Consider the following 23883-nt stretch of genomic DNA (forward strand, 5'->3'; position numbering starts at 1 on the left):
GAGCTGCATAAAATGGCCAACATGAAGCTGCCTAAAAAGCTCCAATCCTAGCATATTAGAATAATGCACATTATATTTACCCTATAATTACTAAGACTAGATAAATTCCTAAGAATGTGTTCAGATAGTGGGTTTTTGTGTCCCTTTTGCATGTGGGATGCTGTTGTACTCGGAGCAATTGCAAAGTGTATATGAAAAATCTGCATCAGATATACCAATATACCCCTAGCTAGATTCCCCTGATTGACTAGTTTACAAAATAAATAATTTGTAGTGTTGTGGAAGTTTGAATACTTAAATGTCCCAAAATTTTACTCCGAAAAACATGATGCACAGGGCCGGCCCAAGACGTTGTGCTGCCTGGGCGAAGCGTGAAATGCTGCCCCCTCCGCCCCTGAAAAAGAAAAAAAAATGCAAAAAAGTGCCACGGGGTGAAAAGAGAGGTGAAATATAACATTATTATGTCCACACTCAGCCTGGAATTAACCCAACTCAATAAAATAATATAATAATATTTTTTTCAAAGAGTGAGAGCTCACCCACGGGGATCACGGATCAAATATCTGTCACAGTGTCACTGCTGCCCACCGCTGTAATTGGTGTCAGCTCCAGGATTCACTGGAGGACGTCACCGCGCTCTCTGGGAAACTCATGCTGCCATGCGAGAGCACAGATCACAGACATAGATCACAGGTTGCACACCAAAAAGCCAGCCCTGGCGTCCACACTGCCCACATAGAATCTGACATGCACCCGGATAACACACATAGGACCTGCCATCTTTGTCCCCAAACAGCCCAGCATGAGTCAACTTTGCCACCAAAGAGCCCGGCCTGTGCCATCTTTGTCACAGAAACACCCTGCCTGTGCCATCTTCCCGGCACTCGGGACTTGAAGTCCCATTGCGGGACTGTTGCGGGCAATCCGGGACGTGTGGTCACCCTAGAAAGGATTTCTTGGGACAGCAAAGGGCCACCTCTTCAAAAGTGCTGTCTGGGGCAATTGCCCCACTCTGCTCCATACCAGGGCCGGCCCCGATGATGCACCTATGCACAAAGGACATTGCAGGAGATTTTAATTAGTAATATTTATTGTTTTATATAGTGCCATCAGATTCCACAGATAACGTAAGGGTAGACAGAACATAACCATCAGTATATAACACGACATGATGACATACAGAAACAACAGGTGAGGAGGAGCTTTTTTTTTGTACATGCAGATAACCTGTAGGGGAAATATACTGCAATATCTTTGGGGGGGGGGGGGAGATGGAAAACAAATGGCCACATAAAAATTTAAATATCTTGGGCTATCAACTTTCAAACATATGTGCGTTAGTGTGTTTTTGACTCTTTCAAGGCTCCAATCCCCGCATATTAGAATGATTTGCGTCTTATTTTCCCTGTAATTGCTAAAATTAGGCAATTTCCTAAGCACGTGCAGTGTTTCTTCACCCAGGACTACTAAATAAATATATTTTGTTTTTCTATTTTTAAGCAATGTGCCATTTATAATGGGTAAAATTCGATGTTTGCTCACTTTTTAAAACATTTTTTTCATAAGTTACAATTATTATATAATTAGCTTTTACTTATATAGTGCCCACCATTTACAGTACATACATTTAAAGGGTATAACAAAACCATAATTGACAAACCAATACATTAGGTAAACAGGGCCCTGCTCGCAAGCTTATATATAGTTTTATGAAAATGCTACTTGTCCGAAATAGAAATTTAGAATTTGGGTGAATACACTAAATGAGAGGGAAGCCTTAGTCGAACCAAACTAAGTGTCAAATGCAGAAGCAACGCTAGTCCTCAGGCACAAAAGCCTTACCTTGAGGGGTTAATATAATTGTGGCTCGATTGCAAGTGTATAGGAATTAAAAGATTAATGTTATCAGTAACACGTAAGTACGTACAATGCACTGCCCATGGAATGCAAGCGCTCTTTTACTCATCACTACACCGCCACCTTGCTTTTGGTTGGCTTATAACCAAATCGCTCACCCACCTCCTTGCTGTCATATTGGTCCTTTATTTCCTATCGGAACCCGCCTCCTTCCGCATTGCTCGTTTCTTCTCATCTTCTTCTTTACTGCAGCTTTGCTTTATTTATTTATTTATTTAATTATTTGCCACCATCCTCCCTCCGCGCCTTTCAGCAGTTTGCCGATTGGTTGGCTTCCCGTAGTTTGATTGGTCGCACCTCCTCACGTACAGTCCTCCTCCCTCTACTTGATTGGTTATACTTTCAGGCTCCCATTGGTTGCTTGATCCTGTGCGGTGTGTTGTTGTTGGGGTAGCGGTGCAGGGATTCCCGGTCTACGGCATGTCCCCCGGGCCTGCCCCGGCACCTCCTTGGGCACCCAAGGGAGTGCGAAGCCGATGCTGTTTGTGGGGGAAGCCCTAGCACCCCTACTGGGTGCAGGAGCATGGGCTGTTCCCTATGGGCTAAGGTGAGCGGTGTGTATTCAGAGGGGAGGGAGAGCTAAAAGGACAAGGGAGAGGCAAGGATGAGGTGAAGGAGGGAGTGCATCATGCAGGGTGACAAAGATGAATGTAATCATTTTCTTAATCAAGATCTTAACCTTTATACAGTTACTTACATTGCAAACGGTAATGACAGCAGATGGACCTCGTCTGCTAAATGAGTAAAGCACTGGGCTGTCTTAATATCCGGGGCAGGTTGATACCATATTCATACAAAATCAGTGTAATCTTATTGTTTAACCCATGTGGATCCAGAGGTTGTATTGGTTGAAAGAGTTAAAATAAAGGCAACAGTGCAGGTTACTTTTACCTGCATAGATCTGACATGCTAATTCATGGCTCTGCAGATGTGAGGAAGTTTAATATAAGGGTGTGGTAGAATAGTGATCCCAAACATCTGGATAATAATTATCTTAGTTCTTATTGCTGAAGGAACATGACTAATAAAGTATCTTTATGGTTGAAGTATGTGAGTGATCGATATGTTGCTGTTGCGTTTTTACACCTGCTTGGATAGCCATCACAAAAGGAAGTCCACTAAAAACAAATTATGCACAAAGGGCTGTTTTGACAGTCTTGTTTTTAAGCGGTTAAACTTTCGGAGGGAAAAATGCTTTGCCGGTTCTGGTATGGATTGATTCCATTAATGGTGGAATAGCACCTTTAGACAAACACCGCCATGCCTGTCCAATCCGATTGGTGATTTTGCTTGGTTTGGTACAGAGTGAGGCCGCTCTTCATGTAAACGGGACTGGGGTATGCGCTGCCAGTATTTTGAAATTCACAATGCTAATCTACATTTCCTCTCGTTTGCTTTAGTTTAAAAGGATGTTGAATAGAGAACTGACACACTTGTCTGAAACAAGTCGTTCTGGAAACCAGGTGTCAGAATACATAGCCAGTACCTTCTTAGGTGAGTACACTGTTTATTACTGTATACAAAGTGAATCTCCCTACTACAAGGTGTTGTTCAAAGTGGCTCCTGGGCATTCCATGTGATGTATGACCGCTTTAAAATACACGGCCCATCCTAAAGAGATGTATTTAGATACATATCTACTGTTTATCCCAAAAGACTCCATTATTTATCAGCAAGCTGTGTCTTTCTTTTACTGCAGATTATTATTGACCTTGTATAATGTGAGTTAAGCACGAGTAGCTGGGCACTTCAGATTATAGTTTTTTTTTGGGCAGGTAGACTTAACATTCATGGTCTGTTTTACACCTTCTAAGATGCTCTGAATTCTTTGTAGGTGTCTGTTTTCAATCAAGGTGATCTTCATTATTTGATCTGTATTACGTATTGCTTGCTAGTGGTAGTCTAATGCACCCCGTATATATATAGCTATAGAAAATGGCAATTTTGTAATCAACAGAAAACCTGGTTCTAATCTTGGGGTTCATTATAGTATGTTCCCAATAGAATTCTGTAAAATAAAATAAAAAGTTAGGCTTTCTCAGATATATTGAAACAAAAAAGAAGCAAAAAAAAAACACAGTATAGTGAGTGTGCGCTAAATAACCCTAAAACAGAGATCAACCTTTTTTCCTGTTAAATTCAGATAATAAGTATAAACAAACAATAAATAAAATCAGGATCAGGAGAAATCTTTAAAACTCATGGTATATAAATTGAAATAAAAAAAAGAAAATGTCATAACATAGCGCAACCAGTATATATAAATTTCTCATAAAACCCAACGATTCTCACTGACGCGGAACAGAGCATACCATGTTTTATCTATTTCATTCTTCAAGGGTTAATGGTAAAGCTTGCTGGTATAAAACTCTGAACACAACAAATAAAAGGGTAATTACCGTATTTATTCCTCTCGGGAGTCACATACAGCTTGAGAATCTCTCCCTTCTAATTTCCCGCTCAAACGTCCCATGAAAGGCTCATACGCAGCAAGCTATTCCGTGTATCCTCAACTTACTGGGTACGTAAGCGTAGCAACCATTGACGCGTTTTGCCTGTTAATCAGGGTTTCTTAAAGTGCTAACCAGTCAGTGCTGACGGGACAGATAGATCATTTTTGTTCTTAAGCTGTATATGTGAGTCTCAAGAAGTGTGCTCACCACTTTGTTTTGTAAGCATAAAAATTTAACCCGTTAAGGACCTGGGCTGTTTTCTTTCTTTTTGTACCCTTCTTGACCAAGGCTGTTTTTAACATGTTTGTGGTGTTCGTGTTCAGCCTTAATTATCTTTTCTCTCCTTTAGTGTATCCACAGAAGTCACGTAATTTTTTTCAGAACAAGAAGGCCTTTCTTTAGATAGCATTTTTAATCATACCATCTAATTTCCTATAATAATATTGAACTATTGAAGCTTCAGGAATATTGAAGATTGAAATAAAGCACCCTTTCTCGCTTTTATTCTTTTATTTTTTTACTCATCTATAAAGGCTAATGAACAAAAACGGCTAAATAGATTCTACTGTTTGTCCTGAGTTTAGAAATACTAAATGTTTTAGGTTTTGGTTTTTTTATCTTTTTTTGGAAGTTATAGGGCAATAAGTACAAGTAATCCTGTCGCCATGTCCTATTTTGCACATCTTTGAACCCAGCCAATTCATTTTACCCCCATTAAAACCATATAAAACCATTTTAAAACCAATAGTTATTTGAAATGTTAGTATTTTTACTCTTTCCATGTCAGGGAAGATTTTTTTCCCTGCTAACATTAGCACTTCCTCATAAAAATTAACTTTTTAATTTTTATTTTTCTTAAATTTTGTTGGAACTGGATGGTTCCCCTGATGGTGACATTACTGCATAATTATTTTCAAATGTTACCAAACTGTTTTTTGGGGGGGTTTTTTTAAGCTTTTTCCTTTTTCCCAATTTAATCACATTGTGATTAGAAAGCTGGGTTCCATTGACTTGCATGGTTCAACGCAGTACTTGTATTGAACTAGGCTTATTTAATGCCATGACATGCCTGGCAGTCATTGATAGGTAAGGAGTTAAAATATTATTGTTTAGGAGGAATAAATAAATACCCTTTTACTGGATGTGTTGAGAGTCTTTCACCAACAAGCTTTACCATTAACCCTTGATGAATGTTATATATAAACATGGTATGCTCTATTCCATGTGAGTGGGGTTTTCTGAGAAATGTTTATATACAGCCTGTGCTATGTTATGATTTCTTTATTTTTTTTTTTTAAGTCAAAATGTATACCATGGAAGATTGTCTTTGAATCTGGACAGAAGATTGCTCATTTAATATTATTCCATAAGTACTTTGAACGCTATTTTGCTGTTGCTATCGCTTTATTTTGTGTAGCTCACACTATATTTTAAAATGCACCCCAATGTGATTTTAAAAATATTCATACTTTACACAATGCCTTTACTAGAGGTGGAATTATCTAAATATGTTCCATCAACTAGAAGAGGTGTATTATACCTGGCCATACCCTACATTCCTTAATATAGCACACAACCAGCTTAAAACTAGAGCTTGGTAAGAGTTGTTATCCAAGAATAGCTGGATATCCTTGCTATAATGAAACTTGAAACGCAATGTTCTGTTGCTAATGGCATTGCATTGCAGTTCCCATAGTCAGGAACCTCACTCTACAATAAACCATTTTTAACTCCCTACATTTTTTTTGGTAAGTTTCCTGTTAACTGCAAATTGTTAGTGTCCTTTTTTAAATTCACATTTATAACTATATATCATACAAGTGCTTAGGAGGTAAAGAGGGCACAAGAAGGCTTAAAACATTATTTAATGTAAAAAAAAAACATGACAGTGCTGGGGAACAAGTGAAAAAAAACCCACCACATCACTACTTTTTTAAGCTCCCTCCTATGCTTGAATGCGTAAACACATTGCAGCTTACTCAAATAAAGTTATCTGCTTCTACCAGACAAACAGCATGAAGTGGACATACCCTCCCAGACCTCAAAAGACAAGGAAAAGAAGAAGAGGCCAATGTCCCAGATCAGTGGTGTCAAGAAGCTGACACACAGTTCAAGCTTTAGCACCTCCAGTATACCGCGCTTTGGAGTAAAGACCGAGCAGGAGGCACTTCTAGCAAAGGTCTGTACAGCTGTCCATTAAATAGATTAAAGCTATAGAATCCATCTAACAAAAGATGGAAAAGTAGTGTCTTGAAAGAAAAAAAGTGTGTAATTACAAAAATAATTTTATTGTGCTTAAAAAGCCAAAGTTTCTGAAAGTACAGAATGTAAAATGTTCTTGTAGATTATGTGATGTCTTCCTTTAATGGCCCAATTTGTAGCCTTCTTTGTTCAGCCATTATTCTGCAAGCTGATGCGTTATGCAATATACTAATGTTAGATTTATTTTCACTTTCATGTTGCAGGAAATAGAAGATGCTAATAAATGGGGTTTGGATATATTTAAGATAGCTGAATATTCTGTGAACAGACCATTGACAGTCATCATGTACTCAATCTTCCAGGTAAGACTTTACTCCGTTTGCTCACTCTGCATTAAAGGTGCTGTTGGACATAGACTGAACATTTAGTTTTCAAAACATTTACCGTATATTCCGGCGTATAAGACGACCCCCAACTTTTCCAGTTAAAATATAGAGTTTGGCTATTCTCGCCGTATAAGACTACCCCTCTACCCAGTATACAACAACCAGCCAATCACGGCAAGCGATGTACCTTACCGGTGATTGGCTGGTTGTACACAAAGCCTGCTTGGATTGGGTGGGTCAGCTCTCCCTAACATATGCCTGTCCACACACACATGTATAGACCTACACTGCCCTCACACACCCCTTCCTTTACACACATATACATGTACACACCAGCTTACAAACATACACACACACACACGTACGTACGTATGTATGTATATGTGTGTGTGTATATATATATATATATATCTACACATACTAACATAGGCCTGTCCATACATACACATTTATACACTGCCCTCACCACACACACATCTCTTACCTTTCTCATCTTCTATCTTCCATCCAGTTGTGGGAGCATGAGGTCTGTCATTTCAGACCTCTGCTTTACTGCTCCCCCATCACTACGCGCCTGCAATTGATGCAGAGCGCCGAGATATGACGTCATCCCTGCGTTCTGCATCAATAGCCAGCACGTAGTGATTAGGGAGTACGGAAGCCGAGGTAGAAGAAAAATGACAAGTGTCATCTTCGGAAAATATAGGAAAAGGAAGATATGCCTGCATGCTTATACAAATCTACAATATCGCTGTACCTTGTGTTATATGTGTTCTGTGCATCCTCATGCATACTAAATATTCAGTGTGTGATTTACCCTCCAGGAAAGAGACCTCCTGAAAACTTTCCAAATTCCTGTCGACACGTTCATTACCTATATGATGACTTTGGAAGACCACTACCATGCAGATGTGGCTTACCATAACAACATCCATGCAGCAGATGTGGCACAGTCAACGCATGTACTGCTTTCCACCCCAGCTTTAGAGGTAAGATCAAATGGGCTATTATATTCTGCATATATTGTATCCAGAATAGTATACCTTTTTATGAAAAATAATATACAATGTTCTATAGGTAAAGCTTAAAGACGTCACTCATTAATACTTATTACAGTGTGGACTACAAAAGATTTGAATTGAAGATACAATGCTTGCGCGCAGAGGGGCCTTCCAGTTATTGATACCTTTCTTCTTCTCCTCAAATAACCCCTCATCTTTTTGCACCCCCAGCATTAATAATTCCTTGATGAGTAGCTTAATACGTCTTATTCATAATGAAGGGAACCTTTACTGTAGGTTCCACATTCATAAAGTAAATGATACTTTACAGTCATAACTTTACAAGGCACATTGCAAATCAAAGTGCTTTTCCTTCGTAATGCGTTTTCATTTAACAGCTGAGTCTTAAATAATGAGTGTTTCTTAATATTATAGGTTAGTATAGTCCTGTGCCTGCATGTTTTCCAGAAATTCTATACTTGTATAAACAGAGTGGCATATGGGAAAATTTTTGGATCCCAGCTATCTTGAAAAAAAATAGAGAAAAATAAATTCTGTTATTTTTATTAATCAAATTTGGACCATCACATTGTGATTTGTGCATAATTTGTTGGACTATAAAAGCCAAGCTTGTACTTGAGCAAACAATAAGGTACACTTACCTGCAGACGTACATTGACGGATACACTGATGTTTACAGGTAGCTAAAAGGGTGGCAGCTTTGATCACTGAAAACTAATTCTATCAATGTGGCTTATTATGGATTAACTATACAATTTGCATACATTCTTGACATGAATCTATCTGTGTTATACTCTCGGGGTGTTCTACAGCTGGCGTCTTATTTTTTTTTTATTATTATTTATTTATTTTAACATTATTGGTGGCTTCAAATGTGTTGGTGTTCTATTTATGCTACCCTCTCTCGGTATACTAGTTCATCTTTGATGTGCAACATGGTTACGTAATAGTTTGTTAGTGTTGTGTTTTTTTTTAAAATATATATTAATGTGTGTGACATACTATATCGTTGTTGTGGACAAGGCAAAAGTTAAACATTACTATTCACCTTTTTTTTATTTTTATTTTTTTTATTTTTTTTATATATATATATATATTAGTTTGCATACAATGTATCTTTAACATTTGAATTATCGAGTATAGCCAGTGACATGTCCTGGCCTTAGCCGACTAGGCCTAGGGTGGCAGGTCCAGGGGACCTATGCATTAATATGATCATTGTTAAACTTAGAAACACATAGAAAAGTTTTGGTACTTTGGGCCTCTAAACTCCCAGTTGTTTAAAAAATGTAGTGTCCAGCTCATATAGTGAGATGTTTCAAAGAATCTTACATAGGGTATACATGACTTCGGCTTGCTGTTGGGTATGAGACTCACTCTAACTGCCCAAAATGTAAGTCTAAGGGTGCAGACTTGCATCACTGCCTCTGATCCTGCTTCCTGATCCATATCCATACAGTTTTTTATTTTATTTACCCAACAGCAGTCAATTTACAGTAGCCTGGGCTCTGTTTGGTATAATCCAGGACACAGATCATGCAATACCTGCAAGACATAGATTCTTTTTGATTGTGCTTACTGCTGTGTGCTATTCTGGCAAAATGGATTTACCCCCAAGCAGTGCTGAGAAGACAAATTATATAAATATATTCAGACCTACAATTTAAGGCCGGGCTGGACATTACATGAGTTATATTCTATACTCCGGTGAATGTGGTATGCATTTTGAATAGTTGTATCTCAAATATACAACCATGCATACACATCAATGCATTACTGATAACAAATGGCAACGCTATATACTGATGAATATGATTGCACACTGTTTAATCTTGCAAGAGTGTATACAATATAATTTTGTACACATTGTTCAGTTTTGCAGTCTGTTGCCAACACAAATTACCGTATTTGCTCGATTATAAGATGACCCTGATTATAAGACGACCCCCCAAATCTGACTATTAATTTAGGAAAAAGGAAAAAGCCTTAATATAAGACGACCCTATAGGAAAAAAGTTTTACCAGTAAATGTTAATTCATGTGAACTATTTTTTTAATAAAAGCTATGATTGAGAAAATATTTTGGTTTTATTTCCTTCTATTTTCCAACCTGCCCCCCCGAGTTATGCACATCTGCCCCAGAAATGCCTTATTCCCCCTATATGCCACTGTGCCCCATGATATGCCTTTTAACCCTCTATATGCCACTGTGCACCATGATATGCCTTTTGACCCCCTATGTGCCACTCTGCCTAAAGAAATGCCTTATACCCTTATATGCCACTCTGGCAATAAGGGGGTTAAAAGGCATATTATGGGGCAGAGTGGCATATAGGGAGGTTTAAGGCATTTCAGGAGGCAGAGTGGCGTATAGAGTTAAAAAGGCATTTCTGGAGGCAGAGTGGCATTAAGGGGGTTAAAAGGCAATTCATAGAACACTCTGCCTCCAGAAATGCCTTATGCCCCCCCAAACTTACCGGTGCTTCTGACTCCCCTGTCATGCAGCTGGGGCAGCGTGTAGAGCTCTACGCGTTTCGCGTAGACAACTTACGCTGCAGCTGGAAGGAGGTGTGGCTAGCAGCGGGGGTTGTCTGCGTCCATCGCGCAGACCTTCCCCGACTGTCGGAGAGAATTCCCAGCACCGGTGCGGGGAACTCTGATCTCTGACAGCCGGGGAAGGGCTGCGCGATGGACGCAGACAACCCCCGCTGCTAGCTACACCTCCTTCCGGCTGCAGCGGAAGTTGTCTATGCGAATCTCGTAGACATCTACACACTGCCCCGGCTGCACACCGGGGACTCAGATCCACCGGTAAGTGGGGCGGGGAGGGAGGGGTGACAGGAGGATCCAGGTCCCCTGCAGCTGCGGGGGATCTGGATCTTAGTCGTCTCATAGTCAGACCTATTTGAGGTCTGATTATAAGACGACCCCGATTATAAGACGAGGGGTAAACCTCGTCTTATAATCGAGCAAATACGGTAATATGTGACATTGCATTCCCTCCTTCAATTAAAAAAAAATAAATAAAAAAAAAATCCAGTTGGTGATGTTGGAAACACACTTTTGAACCCTATTATATATTTACATAAGGTGAATGAAAATGGTTATAAAATTGTTAACCAAGAAACACTATTGAACAGGTTTAAGTTTCTGCACTTCTGTTTAGAGGTGGCAGAAGGCTAAAAATCTTTGCAAAGCGTGCACTACCTTGATGAGGCTTCATGGAACTTGAAACATGCCTGTGCTCTCTCTTGTACTGTAATGGCTCGAACATGGTTTGGTTTGAACATATCAGGTGAACCATTTGAACATGCATCTGTATTTTTATTACTTTTGAGTTGTACTCTGCTGGTTTCAGTGCTCTCCTGATTTTCATTTCTATAAATGAAACAACAAGAAGAAAACTTTTGGTCAACTAAAATGGTTACTGCAGGTTATATTACCTTGGTTATATTAAATTGGTGTCAATTTCCTTGTACACATACTTAAATGCATGTCACTTGCATATATTCCCTCAAGCATTTTCACTCACAATATTCTCACTGCAAGATTCATTCCTATGTGTTTTAATAGTCTGTGTATTACATCTTTAATGTAGTAAGTATCCCATTATATGAACTTTGAAAAGGAAGTTATAGCTAAACATTTGGCATTTTACTTTACAAAATTATTAGATGTAGCTTTACATTGGTCTGACATATCTGATTTAGACTCCATAAGGGTCCTGTTCCTTTAGTGTAATACAGTAATTATAATGCAGGCCTCACAGCTATCCCAAACCATACAAGGCAATTGGAAAAAATAGAAGATACGTAATTGGAGTTGTGGCTCGTAGACAAATACAAATCCTTTTCATAATCCAACCCAATTTATATACATTATTGTCGCATCAATGTAAGCAAGAACATTTACTTGCTGCTAGATAAACAATCCCCATATAGCATTAGCTAAAACACACTGGTTGCTCCCCAAGAGTTCCAGAATAATGTTATGTGGTCTGATGTGCCAAAAGTGGACAATAATCCCTGTTGTTTCTTTGCAGCTCCTCTTCATGTTCCTCTTGCTCTTCTCTGCTTCTTGCTCTTCTTCTCCCCTGTGTTATCATGGCCTCTTCTGGAACAGGGCATAGCCTCAGCACCATGGCTTCACCCTCTTGCGAAAGTACTACTCTAGGCCAGAATAATGCAGATGGACCTGTGGAGAAAGAGAAGTGTAGAAACGCTTCCATTTCCACACATACGTGTGCGTTATTCTGGCATGTTGTAGTTCTGCAACAAGACAGAGCATCTCCCCCATTCCTTCAATCGAACGTACAAATTGACAAAATTGGTGAATTTTAAGTTTGTACAAATCCAAATGCACAAGACTAGTGATTACCTTTTTAAACCAGGGTATTGATTTTTTTTTCTTACATTTTTTTTTGAGATGAGAAAAGCATCAAAAAAATGTCTTTGCTCGTGGTCCTTTTTATCAATTAAGTTTTCGTTGAAGAGCTAATAACATCCACTACAGGCACAAATCTTTCAAAGAACTGTGCATCTTTAAAATATTGCTAGGAGCATGTGTGTGGGTATAAAATAAATACATACATACATACATACACTATATGCATATGCACTTCCATCTTCTGATAAGCAACATACTCCTTGGAGGAGGGAGTACAGTTGTGGCTTTTCATTTGAAGAGCACATGGTGACATTTTATTTTCTCCTTGCCATAAAATATTGGTGGTGTTTATCACAATATATTTCTCTCCTACAGGCTGTGTTCACAGATCTGGAAATCATGGCTGCTATTTTTGCCAGCGCAATTCATGATGTAGACCACCCAGGAGTGTCTAACCAGTTCCTGATTAATACTAGTGAGTAGCAGGTTCTTGTATGTGGTAGCATCTTCCTGTGAGTATTGGTGACAGAGACAGACTCAGTGGCATTGGCGTATGCTGTTTTTTTCTGCTCCTGCTTGTTTTATTGTGTGTCAGAGCTTGGCGCTTCATTAAGGATGCTGCAGTGAAACTAGGTCCTAAGGCCCTGCCTCCATGTCCAGACTACACCATAGAGTGAGGAGACAGGCTGGGGCTAAAAGTGGCTTCAGAGTGGGCATCCATATGCCAAACAACTGTACAGTCTGTACTGGTGCCTTCTTTGCATTTTTTAGCATGTTGCTCGCCATCATATTCACTTATGAAACCTTCATCTAACCACTACTGATCCACAGTGTTGTCGTTTAACATTCCTACCACCCTTCTTGAATTCTGAATTATACCACACGTTTTGATCATCACGATTAACAGCGTATTTTTACATCTCTTTGCGTGACCACATTATTTCCCAGCCCTGCTGCAGACCATGTTTGTCCCCTACCATCAATTTCACGGTGTTTTTTTTTGTTTGTTTTTTTTGTTTTGTTTTTTTAACTTGTTCCCTTTTCTCAACTGAAACACTAGTTGGTCTGGCAGAGAGTGTCTTGTGTTTCTGGCTGGAAGTTGTATGTTTTGTATGTGAAGTATTTTGAGAAATATCAGAGCAAAGGGCACAAGACATGTTGTATAATCCTGCAGATTCCGAGCTGGCGCTGATGTACAATGATGCCTCAGTCTTAGAAAATCACCACCTGGCAGTAGGTTTTAAACTACTACAAGAGGAGAACTGCGATATATTCCAGAACCTGACAAAGAAGCAGCGACAGACATTACGGAAGATGGTCATTGACATGGTGAGCATCTAGAAACTGTTAAATACATAAAGTGGGGGTGTTAGAACAAGAGCTCATAGTCAGTCAAGGCTAAAACACTAAGGGAATGTAAACATGCGTGGTAAGAAAGATCAAAGGCCAATTAAGATGTGAGTCTTACAGGAAAAATGAGTATACTAGATGAGCTGACTGGTTCTCATCTGGCATCAAATTCTTACCAGGCCATAAATAAGCTATGGCAGTGTGCATACGTGGATACTGAGTGCCAGCCAGCTCTTACACTGGCTCTCGCTAGATTTTTATGTACGTTTGGCCCTCCAATGAATTTTGATGGGAGCAGATATTTATTGACTAGTAGAAACCTTGCAGTTATAAAGTGCATATTCAAGTAATTTTAAATGTAGTCATTGTTTTCTAAAAATAGTTGTCAGGACCCGGGCGAGCAGGTCTGGTAGGAGTCCATGTGCAGGGTATACGGGGGACTCTGTCTGTACTCCTTTATGCATGGTGACAGAGAGATAGGTACAGACAGAGTAGCAGAACTGGAAAAGACGGGAGCTGAGGCACAGAGACGGGAGCAGAGGAAGGTGCAGGCTCGGGAGCTGAGGCAGAGAGACGGGAGCTGAGGCAGGTACCGGCTCGGGTGCGGGTGCAGGCACCGGCTCGGGTGCGGGTGCAGGCACCGGCTCGGGTGCGGGTGCAGGCACCGGCTCGGGTGCGGGTGCAGGCACCGGCTCGGGTGCGGGTGCAGGCACCGGCTCGGGTGCGGGTGCAGGCACCGGCTCGGGTGCGGGTGCAGGCACCGACTCGGGTGCGGGCACAGGCTCGGGTGCAGGTGCAGGTACAGGCTCGGGTGCGGGCCCACTGGCAGGTAAGCCCACAGGCAGGTTCAGGCACAGGTACAGGCTCGGGTGCGGGCCCACTGGCAGGTAAGCCCACAGGCAGGTTCAGGCACAGGTAACGGTGAGGCCCACTGGCAGGGCGGACGGGAACGGAGGCCCACTGGCAGGGCGGACGGGAACGGAGTACCACCAGGCCAGGCACGTGTACAGGTTCATGCACGGGTACGGACTTACGCTCGGGTACGGGATCATGCACGAGTACCGGCTCAGGCACGGGTACAGGAACAGGCACGGGTTCAGGCACGGGTTCAGGCACAGGTTCAGGCACAGGTTCAGGCACAGGTTCAGGCACAGGTTCAGGTTCAGGTTCAGGTTCAGGTAGCGGCTCAGAGCAAAGGCAGTCCTACAACTTCAATGCCAAGGCCCTGACTGATGGGCAGGGCAGGTCTTATAAAGGCAGGCTTCACTCAGTTCATGAGGCGCAGCTGTACCTGATAATCAGGTTCAGCTCACTCCAGAGGGAGGAGGGTGGCCACTAGTGGTAGCAGATGTATTAGCTTGATGTATGATTCAGCCATGGTTCAGGGAGCAGAGAGTGGACCCTGACAATAGTAAACCTCACAACCATTTGTATCACTTAGAGCAATGTGTTTTACACTGACGGTGACCTGTAAGTACGGTAACAAACATTTTATTTGTAACCTCCCATGAAAACAGTCCTGGTGTATTTTTAACCCCTTCGTGACAAAGGCTGATTTTACTTTTTGTACCCTTCGTGACAATGGCCGTTTTAACATTTCTGCGCTGCTCGTGTTTAGCTGTAATTTTCTTCTTTCCCGTTTACTGAACCCACACACATTAGATATTGTTTTTTTCAGGACAAGAAGGGCTTTCTTTAGATGACATTGTTTTGATTGTATCATATTATTTACTATTAAAAAAAGTATAAAATATGGTGAAAAATTTAGAAAAAAATGACTGTTTCTAACTTTTAGTTGAAAAATCTTTTACTCATCTATAAAAGGTAATAAAAAAACCTGCTAAATAGATTCTACTATTTGTCCTGAGTTTAAAAATACCCAATGTTTTTTTTGCTTTTTTCTGCACGTTATGGAGCAATAAGTACAGGTAGCGTTTTGCTATTTCAAAGCCATTTTTTCCATATCTGGTAATTCTTCCCCCCATGTGCCATTTCGGGTATCTTTGATGCCGGTCAATGCAATTTACCCCATCAAATCATATATTTTTGAAAACTAGACAGCCCAGGGTATTCCAAATGCTGGTATTTTAACCCTTTCCAAGCACTTATTCTACCATCAGCCTTTGTCAAACTTTATGGTAGTAATTTTTTTGCATTTGTTTTTTCACACACATTTTACTTTAGGTATGAATAACCAGGTTCTGGTATATGTCACTATCAAAAAACACCCCAATATGTGTTTAGCAACATCTCCTGAGTACAGCGATACCTCACATGAATGATTTTGCCTGGCTGTTTGGGGGCAAAAGGGCCACATTTGGGGCATGCATTTTTCAATGTTGAACTTTGGCATTTGGGGATCCACTGCCCATGCCCTATTTGGTACATCTTTGAGCCGGGCCATTTCAGTGTGCCCAACAAAACCATATATTTTTGAAAACTAGACACCCCATGGTATTTTAAATGCTGGTATTTTAACTCTTTGCATGCACACATTTTTTAAAAGTAGACACCCCATGGGCATTTAGTATGCCAGTATTTTAACTCTTTCCATGTGAGAATTGTTTTAAGCTAATATGCTAACTTTAGGACTTGCTCACAAAAATATATTTTTTATATATATTTATTTTTTTTTGCCTTTTTTTTTTTCAATTTTTTTAACATTTTTTTTTCAACTTGAAGGTTCCCCTGATAGTGACATCAGTGGGAAATTATTTTTACATTTTACTGTTTTTTTACTATTTTTTTTTCTAATTATTATTAATTTTATTTTATTTTTAATTTATTTTTTCTAATCACACTGTGATTAGAAAGCTGAGCTCCATTGACTTGCATGGTTGAATGCAGTACCTATATTCAACCTGCAAGTGGAGCCAGAGTTCTCTAGAGGGTCTGGAGACCGTCTAGTGAACTTTTTAGACTTTATTGGGTTTTTTTTCCCGGGCCGCCGCCATCTTGCTGATGGCGAAGATCACCGGCAGCTGCGGCTGTGACCGCTCTCCGGAGCGGTCACAGTCCATCCCCAGGTAAGTGTTTGGTGTCGCTGGATGCCTCCTGATCGAGGCATTCCAGCAACACCATTTAAGTTTAGGAGGAGATCGTTGATCGCCTCCTAAACGCTTTTAAAACGGGCGTCCGCCGCCATACAATGTATGGCGGATGTTGACGCCCCGGGGAGGGGCCAGAGATGGCCCCTTTGTGCCGATAATGGCGTTGCTGAATGCCTCGAGGTCGAGGCATTACAGCAACGCCGTTTCGGTGCAGAAAGCGAAAATAGATCGCTTTCTGCACCCGTTTAAAGATGTGCCGGTCCTGGCACGTCATTTGTCGTTATCGACTTGAATTTCCGTGACGTGCCCGGACCGGCAATTGTCATCAAGGGGTTAAAGGAGCACTCAAGCCCCTTTTATTTATTTTTTATTACTATTATTTATTTTATGGAGACTGGAGAAGCAGATTGTGCTTCATTCTTCTAGACCGTCTCTTTTTCTGCAACTGAGACTAATTTTCAGTGTGCAAGTCTGCTTGCATACATACCTGGCAGTCACCTTCGAACAGTTTCCATGAGTGTTGTGTGTCTGCTTGAGCACAAGCACATTTGCATGTGTTCATTGTCTTTACCCTTTCAGATGGGTTCAGCTATAAACATAATGGTGCCCTGTTTATGTTACCTGCATGTAAGCCTGCTTAACAAGGTTGGGGTATATAGTGTTTCTATGTGGGGAAAATAACTGTAGAAACAGGGGAGGCCTAGCTATAGAATAATTGTGTACTAAATAGAAAAAAGTTCCAATGGAAAATGTATTATCTGATGTGATTGTGTTGTCTGACTCAACATAGCTGAGGCTTAGCTATAATACATTGTACAATAAAGTGTACTATATATTAATTTTTGTAAGTGCTTATTTTCATTTGTTGGGTTCCTTTGGTTTGGTCGTGATTAGTATGGCCTATTTCGATTGGCTTCAATTAAAAATACTCTGTTGCACTAAAAATTAGGTAAATTAGGTTCTCCTGGCTTGTATAAGAGATGCCGCTCGCACACTGTGCGACCAACGCACAAGTAAGCAGCCTGGCCCCTGGGGACAATTATTTTCGCCCTTTTTTGTTTTTATTTCGGTATTTTGCCGATAATGCCCTTTTCGGCCACCGATATATCGGTGCATCCCTATTTATAACATATACCATATTGGCTCGGTTATAGGCCGCACCCTAAAAGTTAGGTGCTTTTCTAAGGAAAAATGTAGAATAGATATGCTGCCACTCTGCCCTCCCCCGAGATATGCTGTCACTCTGCCCCTCCCCCGAGATATGCTGCCACTCTGCCCCTCCCCCGAGATATGCTGCCACTCTGCCCTCCCCCCGAGATATGCTGCCACTCTGCCCTCCCCCCGAGATACGCTGCCACTCTGTCCCCAAGATGTGCCCCCCCACGACTTACCAAAGCAGACTCCTGTGTGTCCTGCGAGGGCCGTCAGGGGACACCTACGCAATACGCGTAGACAACTTCCGTTGCCGGCACTTCCCCTGGACTAATTCCCGGCAAGGGAGATTGTTAAAGCACATCGAGCAGACGTGCCGGCAGTGGAGGTCGTTCATGCTCATAGCCGGTGAACCGTCTGCACGATGTGCTTAGACGATCTCCCATGCTGGCGCTCCCCCGTGGGAAGTGCCGACAGGGGAGGCTGTCGGAGCATATCAGAGAGTAGGATGCAGGTCCCCTGCGCCGCTGCGGGGGATCTGTATCCTAACCCTGCTGCATGTCCCGGGGCGTCGGGGCGGTACGAATTGTGCATTCCTGCGCTAGACCCTGAATATAGGCCGCACCCCCACTTTAAAGTGGGGGGGAAAAAGTGCGGCCTATATTCATGCAAATACGGTATATATTCTATATAAAACCCATTCCCTGTAGGAAATGTTTGCATAACCTCTCTACACACCATTTATTTCCTTATCACAGCTGTTATCTAGTCTTGCCCTATTCCACTAGCTTGTGTAGTAGATAACCCTTTTGTGGCGCTAATTAAACCAACAGACAAAATAATCTTCACTGTCTATGTTGTGTTTTCTAGGTGCTGGCCACAGATATGTCTAAACACATGAATCTGTTGGCTGACCTGAAGACTATGGTTGAAACCAAGAAGGTTACCAGTTTGGGTGTCCTGCTGTTGGATAATTACTCTGACCGAATACAGGTATAGAGAGCCAGGCCACAAAATTTTTGCTCTATGTATAAAGAAAATTTTAGGTTGGAAACTGTTTAAACTGTAAAGAAGTGCTTCTGGCTTGCTAGTAAACCTTTACGTTCTGTTACTTTATTTCATATTGAGTTGCATGGCCTTAAACAATCTTATTACAGTAACGGAGAAAACCGTAACTTGCCTGGTTAAGTCAACTTAAGTCAACTTGAAAATTTCACCTGATACAGTACACAACTCAATAAAATCTTTTCCAGATCTGGCTACGAGTTTGTCTTATCAACATTGTGTTGTGGCCAATAAGCAACCTTCGAATTTTTATTTTAAAATTTCTCTCTGTCACCAGGTCTTACAAAACATGGTCCACTGTGCAGACCTCAGTAATCCCACCAAACCTCTGGAGCTTTATCGTCAGTGGACTGACCGAATTATAGTGGAGTTTTTCCATCAGGGAGATCGGGAGAGGGAGAAAGGAATGGAGATTAGTCCAATGTGTGACAAGCACAACGCATCGGTTGAAAAATCCCAGGTATGTTTTGGGAGAAATTTCCTTAACATTTCAAAAAAATAATGAATGAAAATAAGAGCATTATTGCCTTGACTATGAATTGTCAAACCCTATCATAAAGTCTTCCTCTTCTAAGAAAAATATTATAAACAATGTAGGCAGTGGCGCGGAGGAGAGAGAGGCGCCTAGCAACCACTCGGCCCCCCTCAGTCTCCTCCACGAGGCCTCTACCTCCGTTGCGGTGCTGGCGTTTCATGCTGAGCGCTGGAATATGATGTCATATCCGGCGCTCAACAGTGAAGCAGCGTGCACCGCGGCAGAGCAGGAAGACAGAAGCCTCGTTCTCCCGCTGCAGAACTTAAAGGTGAGTGAACAACAAAGGGGGAGAGGGTAGATAGTGAGTAGGTAAAGAGAAGGGAGAGGGGTTAGAAAGTGATAAGGGAGGGAGAAGGGGTAGAAAGTGATAAGGGAGGGGGCACATAGTGAGAAAGAGGGTAGTAAGAATATTGAAATAAGTAAAGTGTGAATGAGTGAGTATGAATTAATGTGTGAATGAGTTGTCTGAATGAGAGAGAGTATGAGTTAATATGTGGATGAATTGTCTGAATGAGGGAGAGCATGAGTTAATATTTGGATAAATTGTCTGAACGAGGGAGAGCATGAGTTAATGTGTTTGTGTGTATCATAGATGTATAATTGTGGAAGGGCAAAGATGGTACTAGCAGGATGTTTGAGCCTTGGGGACCAAGATGGCACAGGCAGGGTGTATACGGGACAAAGATGGCACAGGCCAGGCTGTTTGGGGACAAAGTTGACTTGTGCTGGGCTATTTGGGGACAAAGATGGCACATCCTATGTGTGTTATCTGGGTGCTGGCCAGGTTCAAAGTGGGCAGTGTGGACCCCAGGGCTGACTTTGGGGTGTGCAACCTGTGATCTATGCCTGTAATTTAGGGGGTTTTAAATATACCTTTAATGTAGTGTTTTATATGTGAATTCCAATTGATCTGTGCCTGCAAAGCTGGGTTTTTGTGGTATTCTGTAGATCCATATCTGCTATGCTATGTTTCCATACATTATTTATGTATACCTGCAAATACAGGGTTTGTATGTTGATTAGTACCTGCAATGCTGTTTCCATGTATTTATTTGATCTATACCTGCAATGCTACGTTTCATATATTATTATTGTATAATTGCAAATACAGGATTTCTATGTCTGAATTTGTTTATTTGATATATATACCTTCAGTGCTGAGATCACAAGTGAATTTCAATTGATCTATACATGCAAAGCTGCGTTTGTGTGTTAATGTGTTGATCTATACCTGCTATCGGCAGCAGGGTCTAATATTAATACCGTATTTGCTTGATTATAAGACGACCCCCCAAAACCTGAATATTAATTTAAGAAAAAAAAAAAAGCCTAAATATAAGACAACCCTATAGGAAAAAAGTTTTACTAGTAAATGTTAATTCATGTAAACTATTTTTTTTAAATAAAAGCTATGATTGAGAAAAATATTTTGTTTTTATTTCCTTTTTATTTTACAACCTGCCCCCTCCCCCAGTTATGCACATCTGCTTGCCACTCTGTCCCAGAAGATACACAAGATACCACATTCAACCTGGGGGGGGGCATTAATAATTTCCACCATTAAATCATACCACTGAAAAAAACCACACACACACACATACATACATACATATATATATATATATATATATATATATGTATGTATGTGTGTGTGTGGTTTTTTCAGTGGTATGATTTAATGGTGGAAATTATTAATGCCCCCCCAGGTTGAATGTGGTATCTTGTGTGCCCCACCATATATTGTTTCTAGAGTCGCCACTGAATGTAGGCTTAGGACTATATGACATGCACTTTCAAATACCGTATTTGCTCGATTATAAGACGAGGTTTTTTCCAGAGCAAAATGCTCTGGAAAAATACCCCTCGTCTTCTAATCGGGGTCGTCTTATAATCAGACCTCAAATAGAGGTCTGACTATGAGACTAAGATCCAGATCCCCTGCACCGCTGCAGGGGACCTGGATCCTTCTGTCTCCCCCCCCCATTTAACACTCCCGGTGCCGGTGCGGGGAACTCTGATCACTGACAGCCGGGGAAGGTCTGCGCGATGGACGCAGACAACCCCTGCTGCTAGCCACACCTCCTTCCGGCTGCAGCATAAGGAAGACTGCTGCCCCGGTATACAGCAGGAAATTGGAAGCACGGTAAGTGTGTGTGGCGTGGGGGAGTGTTAAATGGGGGCATAGGGCATTTCTGGAGGCAGAGTGCTCTATGAAATGCCTTTTAACCCCCTGAACGCCACTCTGCCTCCTGAAATGCCTTATACCTCCCTATATGCCACTCTGCCCCATAATATGCCTTTTAACCCCCTAAATGCCAGAGTGGTATATAGGGGTATAAGGCATTTCTGGAGGCAGAGTGGCACATAGGGGGTTAAAAGGCATATAATGGGGCACAGTTGCATATAGAGGGTTAAAAGGCATATCATGGGCCACAGTGCCATATTGGAGTGGCAAGCCTGGGGGCAGATGTGCGTAACTGGGGGCAGGTTGGAAAATACAAGGAAATAAAAACAAAAAAATATTTTTCTCAATCATAGCTTTTATTAAAAAATGTAATAGTTTACATGAATTAACATTTACTGGTAAAACTTTTTTCCTATAGGGTCGTCTTATATTCAGGCTTTTTCTTTTTTTCCAAAATTAATATTCAGATTTTGGGTGGTCGTCTTATAATCGAGCAAATACGGTAATAAAGAATATTGATTAAAACCTCATGTTGGGAGGTTCATTAAACCATTTTGTCTATTATAGAAGAGTACTGACCATTGAGAGAGCTCTGCTAAAGACAAGATTATCGCCTTTTGTTAATGCACACAATTCTGAACCTTAAGAGGTTTACCCCTTAGTGGGTACTGAACATAAGGTTTCCTGTTATATAAAAGTGTCAAAACCAAAGCTATAATGGCATTGTTAATATGAAATGATTATATATTTCCCTGTTCTTTCAGGTTGGTTTTATTGACTACATTGTACACCCGCTGTGGGAGACCTGGGCAGACCTAGTCCACCCTGATGCTCAAGAAATTCTGGACACGTTAGAGGACAACCGAGAATGGTATCAGAGTATGATCCCTCAGAGCCCATCTCCTCCGCCTGAAGACCAAGATCTGGAAAGGGACAGCACATCAGGTGATAAATTCCAATTTGAACTAACACTAGAGGAGGAAGGGGAGTCAGACACTGAACAGGAAGACACTGAAAGCCCTGTGGATGAAGAAAGTAGCGACTCCAAAACTCAGACCACGGATGACTCTGCACATGGCAGTGATGAGGCTGAGCATCCCTCTCCTGTTGACATGTGCAGGAGTGTTTCTAGCAAATTGGATTGCTTAGAAGTTCCCTCAAAGAGCACTCTAATTAAGCAGAAAAAAGTCTTGAACTTTGATAACATGAGACTAAGCGCAGAGAGGACGCTGCCACAAACGGACTCTGGTACAAAACATGTTCCTTCTGTAAACTTGGTCAAGCAGGAAAACACAGGGCAAGGGGAGATCTGTCTGGACCAAGAAGGAAACCTCACATATCTTCCATTAGGAACGTAACGCCAAAATCCCACTCTGCATTTTACTTTATTTTATTCCGTCACGCACACTTTGCATTTTATTTTTAGAGGAAGGTTTTTATTTTTAGGAGAATATACATTTTTAAATGCTGACAGGAGCTGAAAAAAGTCACTAAATCAATAGAACTGCATGGGAGAGCATGGTAAAAAGTTTCATGTTGTGTGGGCTAATGAAATGCCTGTCAACCCTCTTACTGTAACTGAGTCATGTGACAGACCACGTGGTTATCAGTGCTGCTAGTGTCTGCTCTGTGATGTGCACCCTGTTTGGTAAATGCACTTGTAACTAAAGTATGCACAAGAGTTGCCTGGGTATAAGGAGCTTGGATGTTTAAAACTGTGTTTTAGTCGCAGTTTAAAAGCCAAACAACTATGTAGGTTATATGTATAAAATTGTTTATGCAAATTTAACAGTGTTCTTTTTTTCCCCGTTTACAAACTAATGGAATGTTCCTTCTGGTTGGACCATTCTCTTCATTGAGAATAAAGAAGCAGAATTAAGGCCAAAATTATTAAAAAAGCACGTTAAGATAAGTAAGTTAAGTTATTAAATACTTTACAAAAAAGTAGTGCTTACATTTTCCCTCACCTCCTATCTCCCCACCACAAAGACACCAATTTTGTTTTTTGGGGGGGTTTTTGGTTGAAAGGTTTAAACACCCCTTCCTCTACCTTTGGGCCACTCCAAATTATCTATCCTGACATTTTAGACAAAATAGGCATCTTAACATAATGTTTCATACCCAGGAAACGGAAGGATTTATTGAAAGGAACCCATCAATGGTTATTACAAGTGTTTGGC

At 41.0% G+C, this 23883-nt stretch overlaps 1 protein-coding gene across 1 annotated transcript in view; it reads left to right on the forward strand.

Annotated features, from left to right (window-relative positions):
• LOC149289524 (3',5'-cyclic-AMP phosphodiesterase 4C-like) overlaps positions 1 to 23061 on the forward strand; it is a 289399-nt gene extending 266338 nt beyond the window's left edge. The window contains exons 7-15 of the mRNA XM_089490564.1: positions 3318 to 3411; positions 6377 to 6549; positions 6836 to 6934; positions 7783 to 7947; positions 12742 to 12841; positions 13541 to 13695; positions 18789 to 18911; positions 19261 to 19443; positions 22468 to 23061. Coding sequence (XP_089346690.1) covers positions 3318 to 3411; positions 6377 to 6549; positions 6836 to 6934; positions 7783 to 7947; positions 12742 to 12841; positions 13541 to 13695; positions 18789 to 18911; positions 19261 to 19443; positions 22468 to 23061 — 1686 coding nt within the window. The remainder of the gene's footprint in view (positions 1 to 3317; positions 3412 to 6376; positions 6550 to 6835; positions 6935 to 7782; positions 7948 to 12741; positions 12842 to 13540; positions 13696 to 18788; positions 18912 to 19260; positions 19444 to 22467) is intronic.
• The last annotated feature ends 822 nt before the right edge of the window (positions 23062 to 23883 follow it).

This window comes from Sceloporus occidentalis, unplaced genomic scaffold (assembly GCF_023333645.1).
Source record: "Sceloporus occidentalis isolate IW3139 unplaced genomic scaffold, rSceOcc1.0.p SCAF_45, whole genome shotgun sequence".
Taxonomy (NCBI): Eukaryota; Metazoa; Chordata; class Lepidosauria; order Squamata; family Phrynosomatidae; genus Sceloporus; species Sceloporus occidentalis.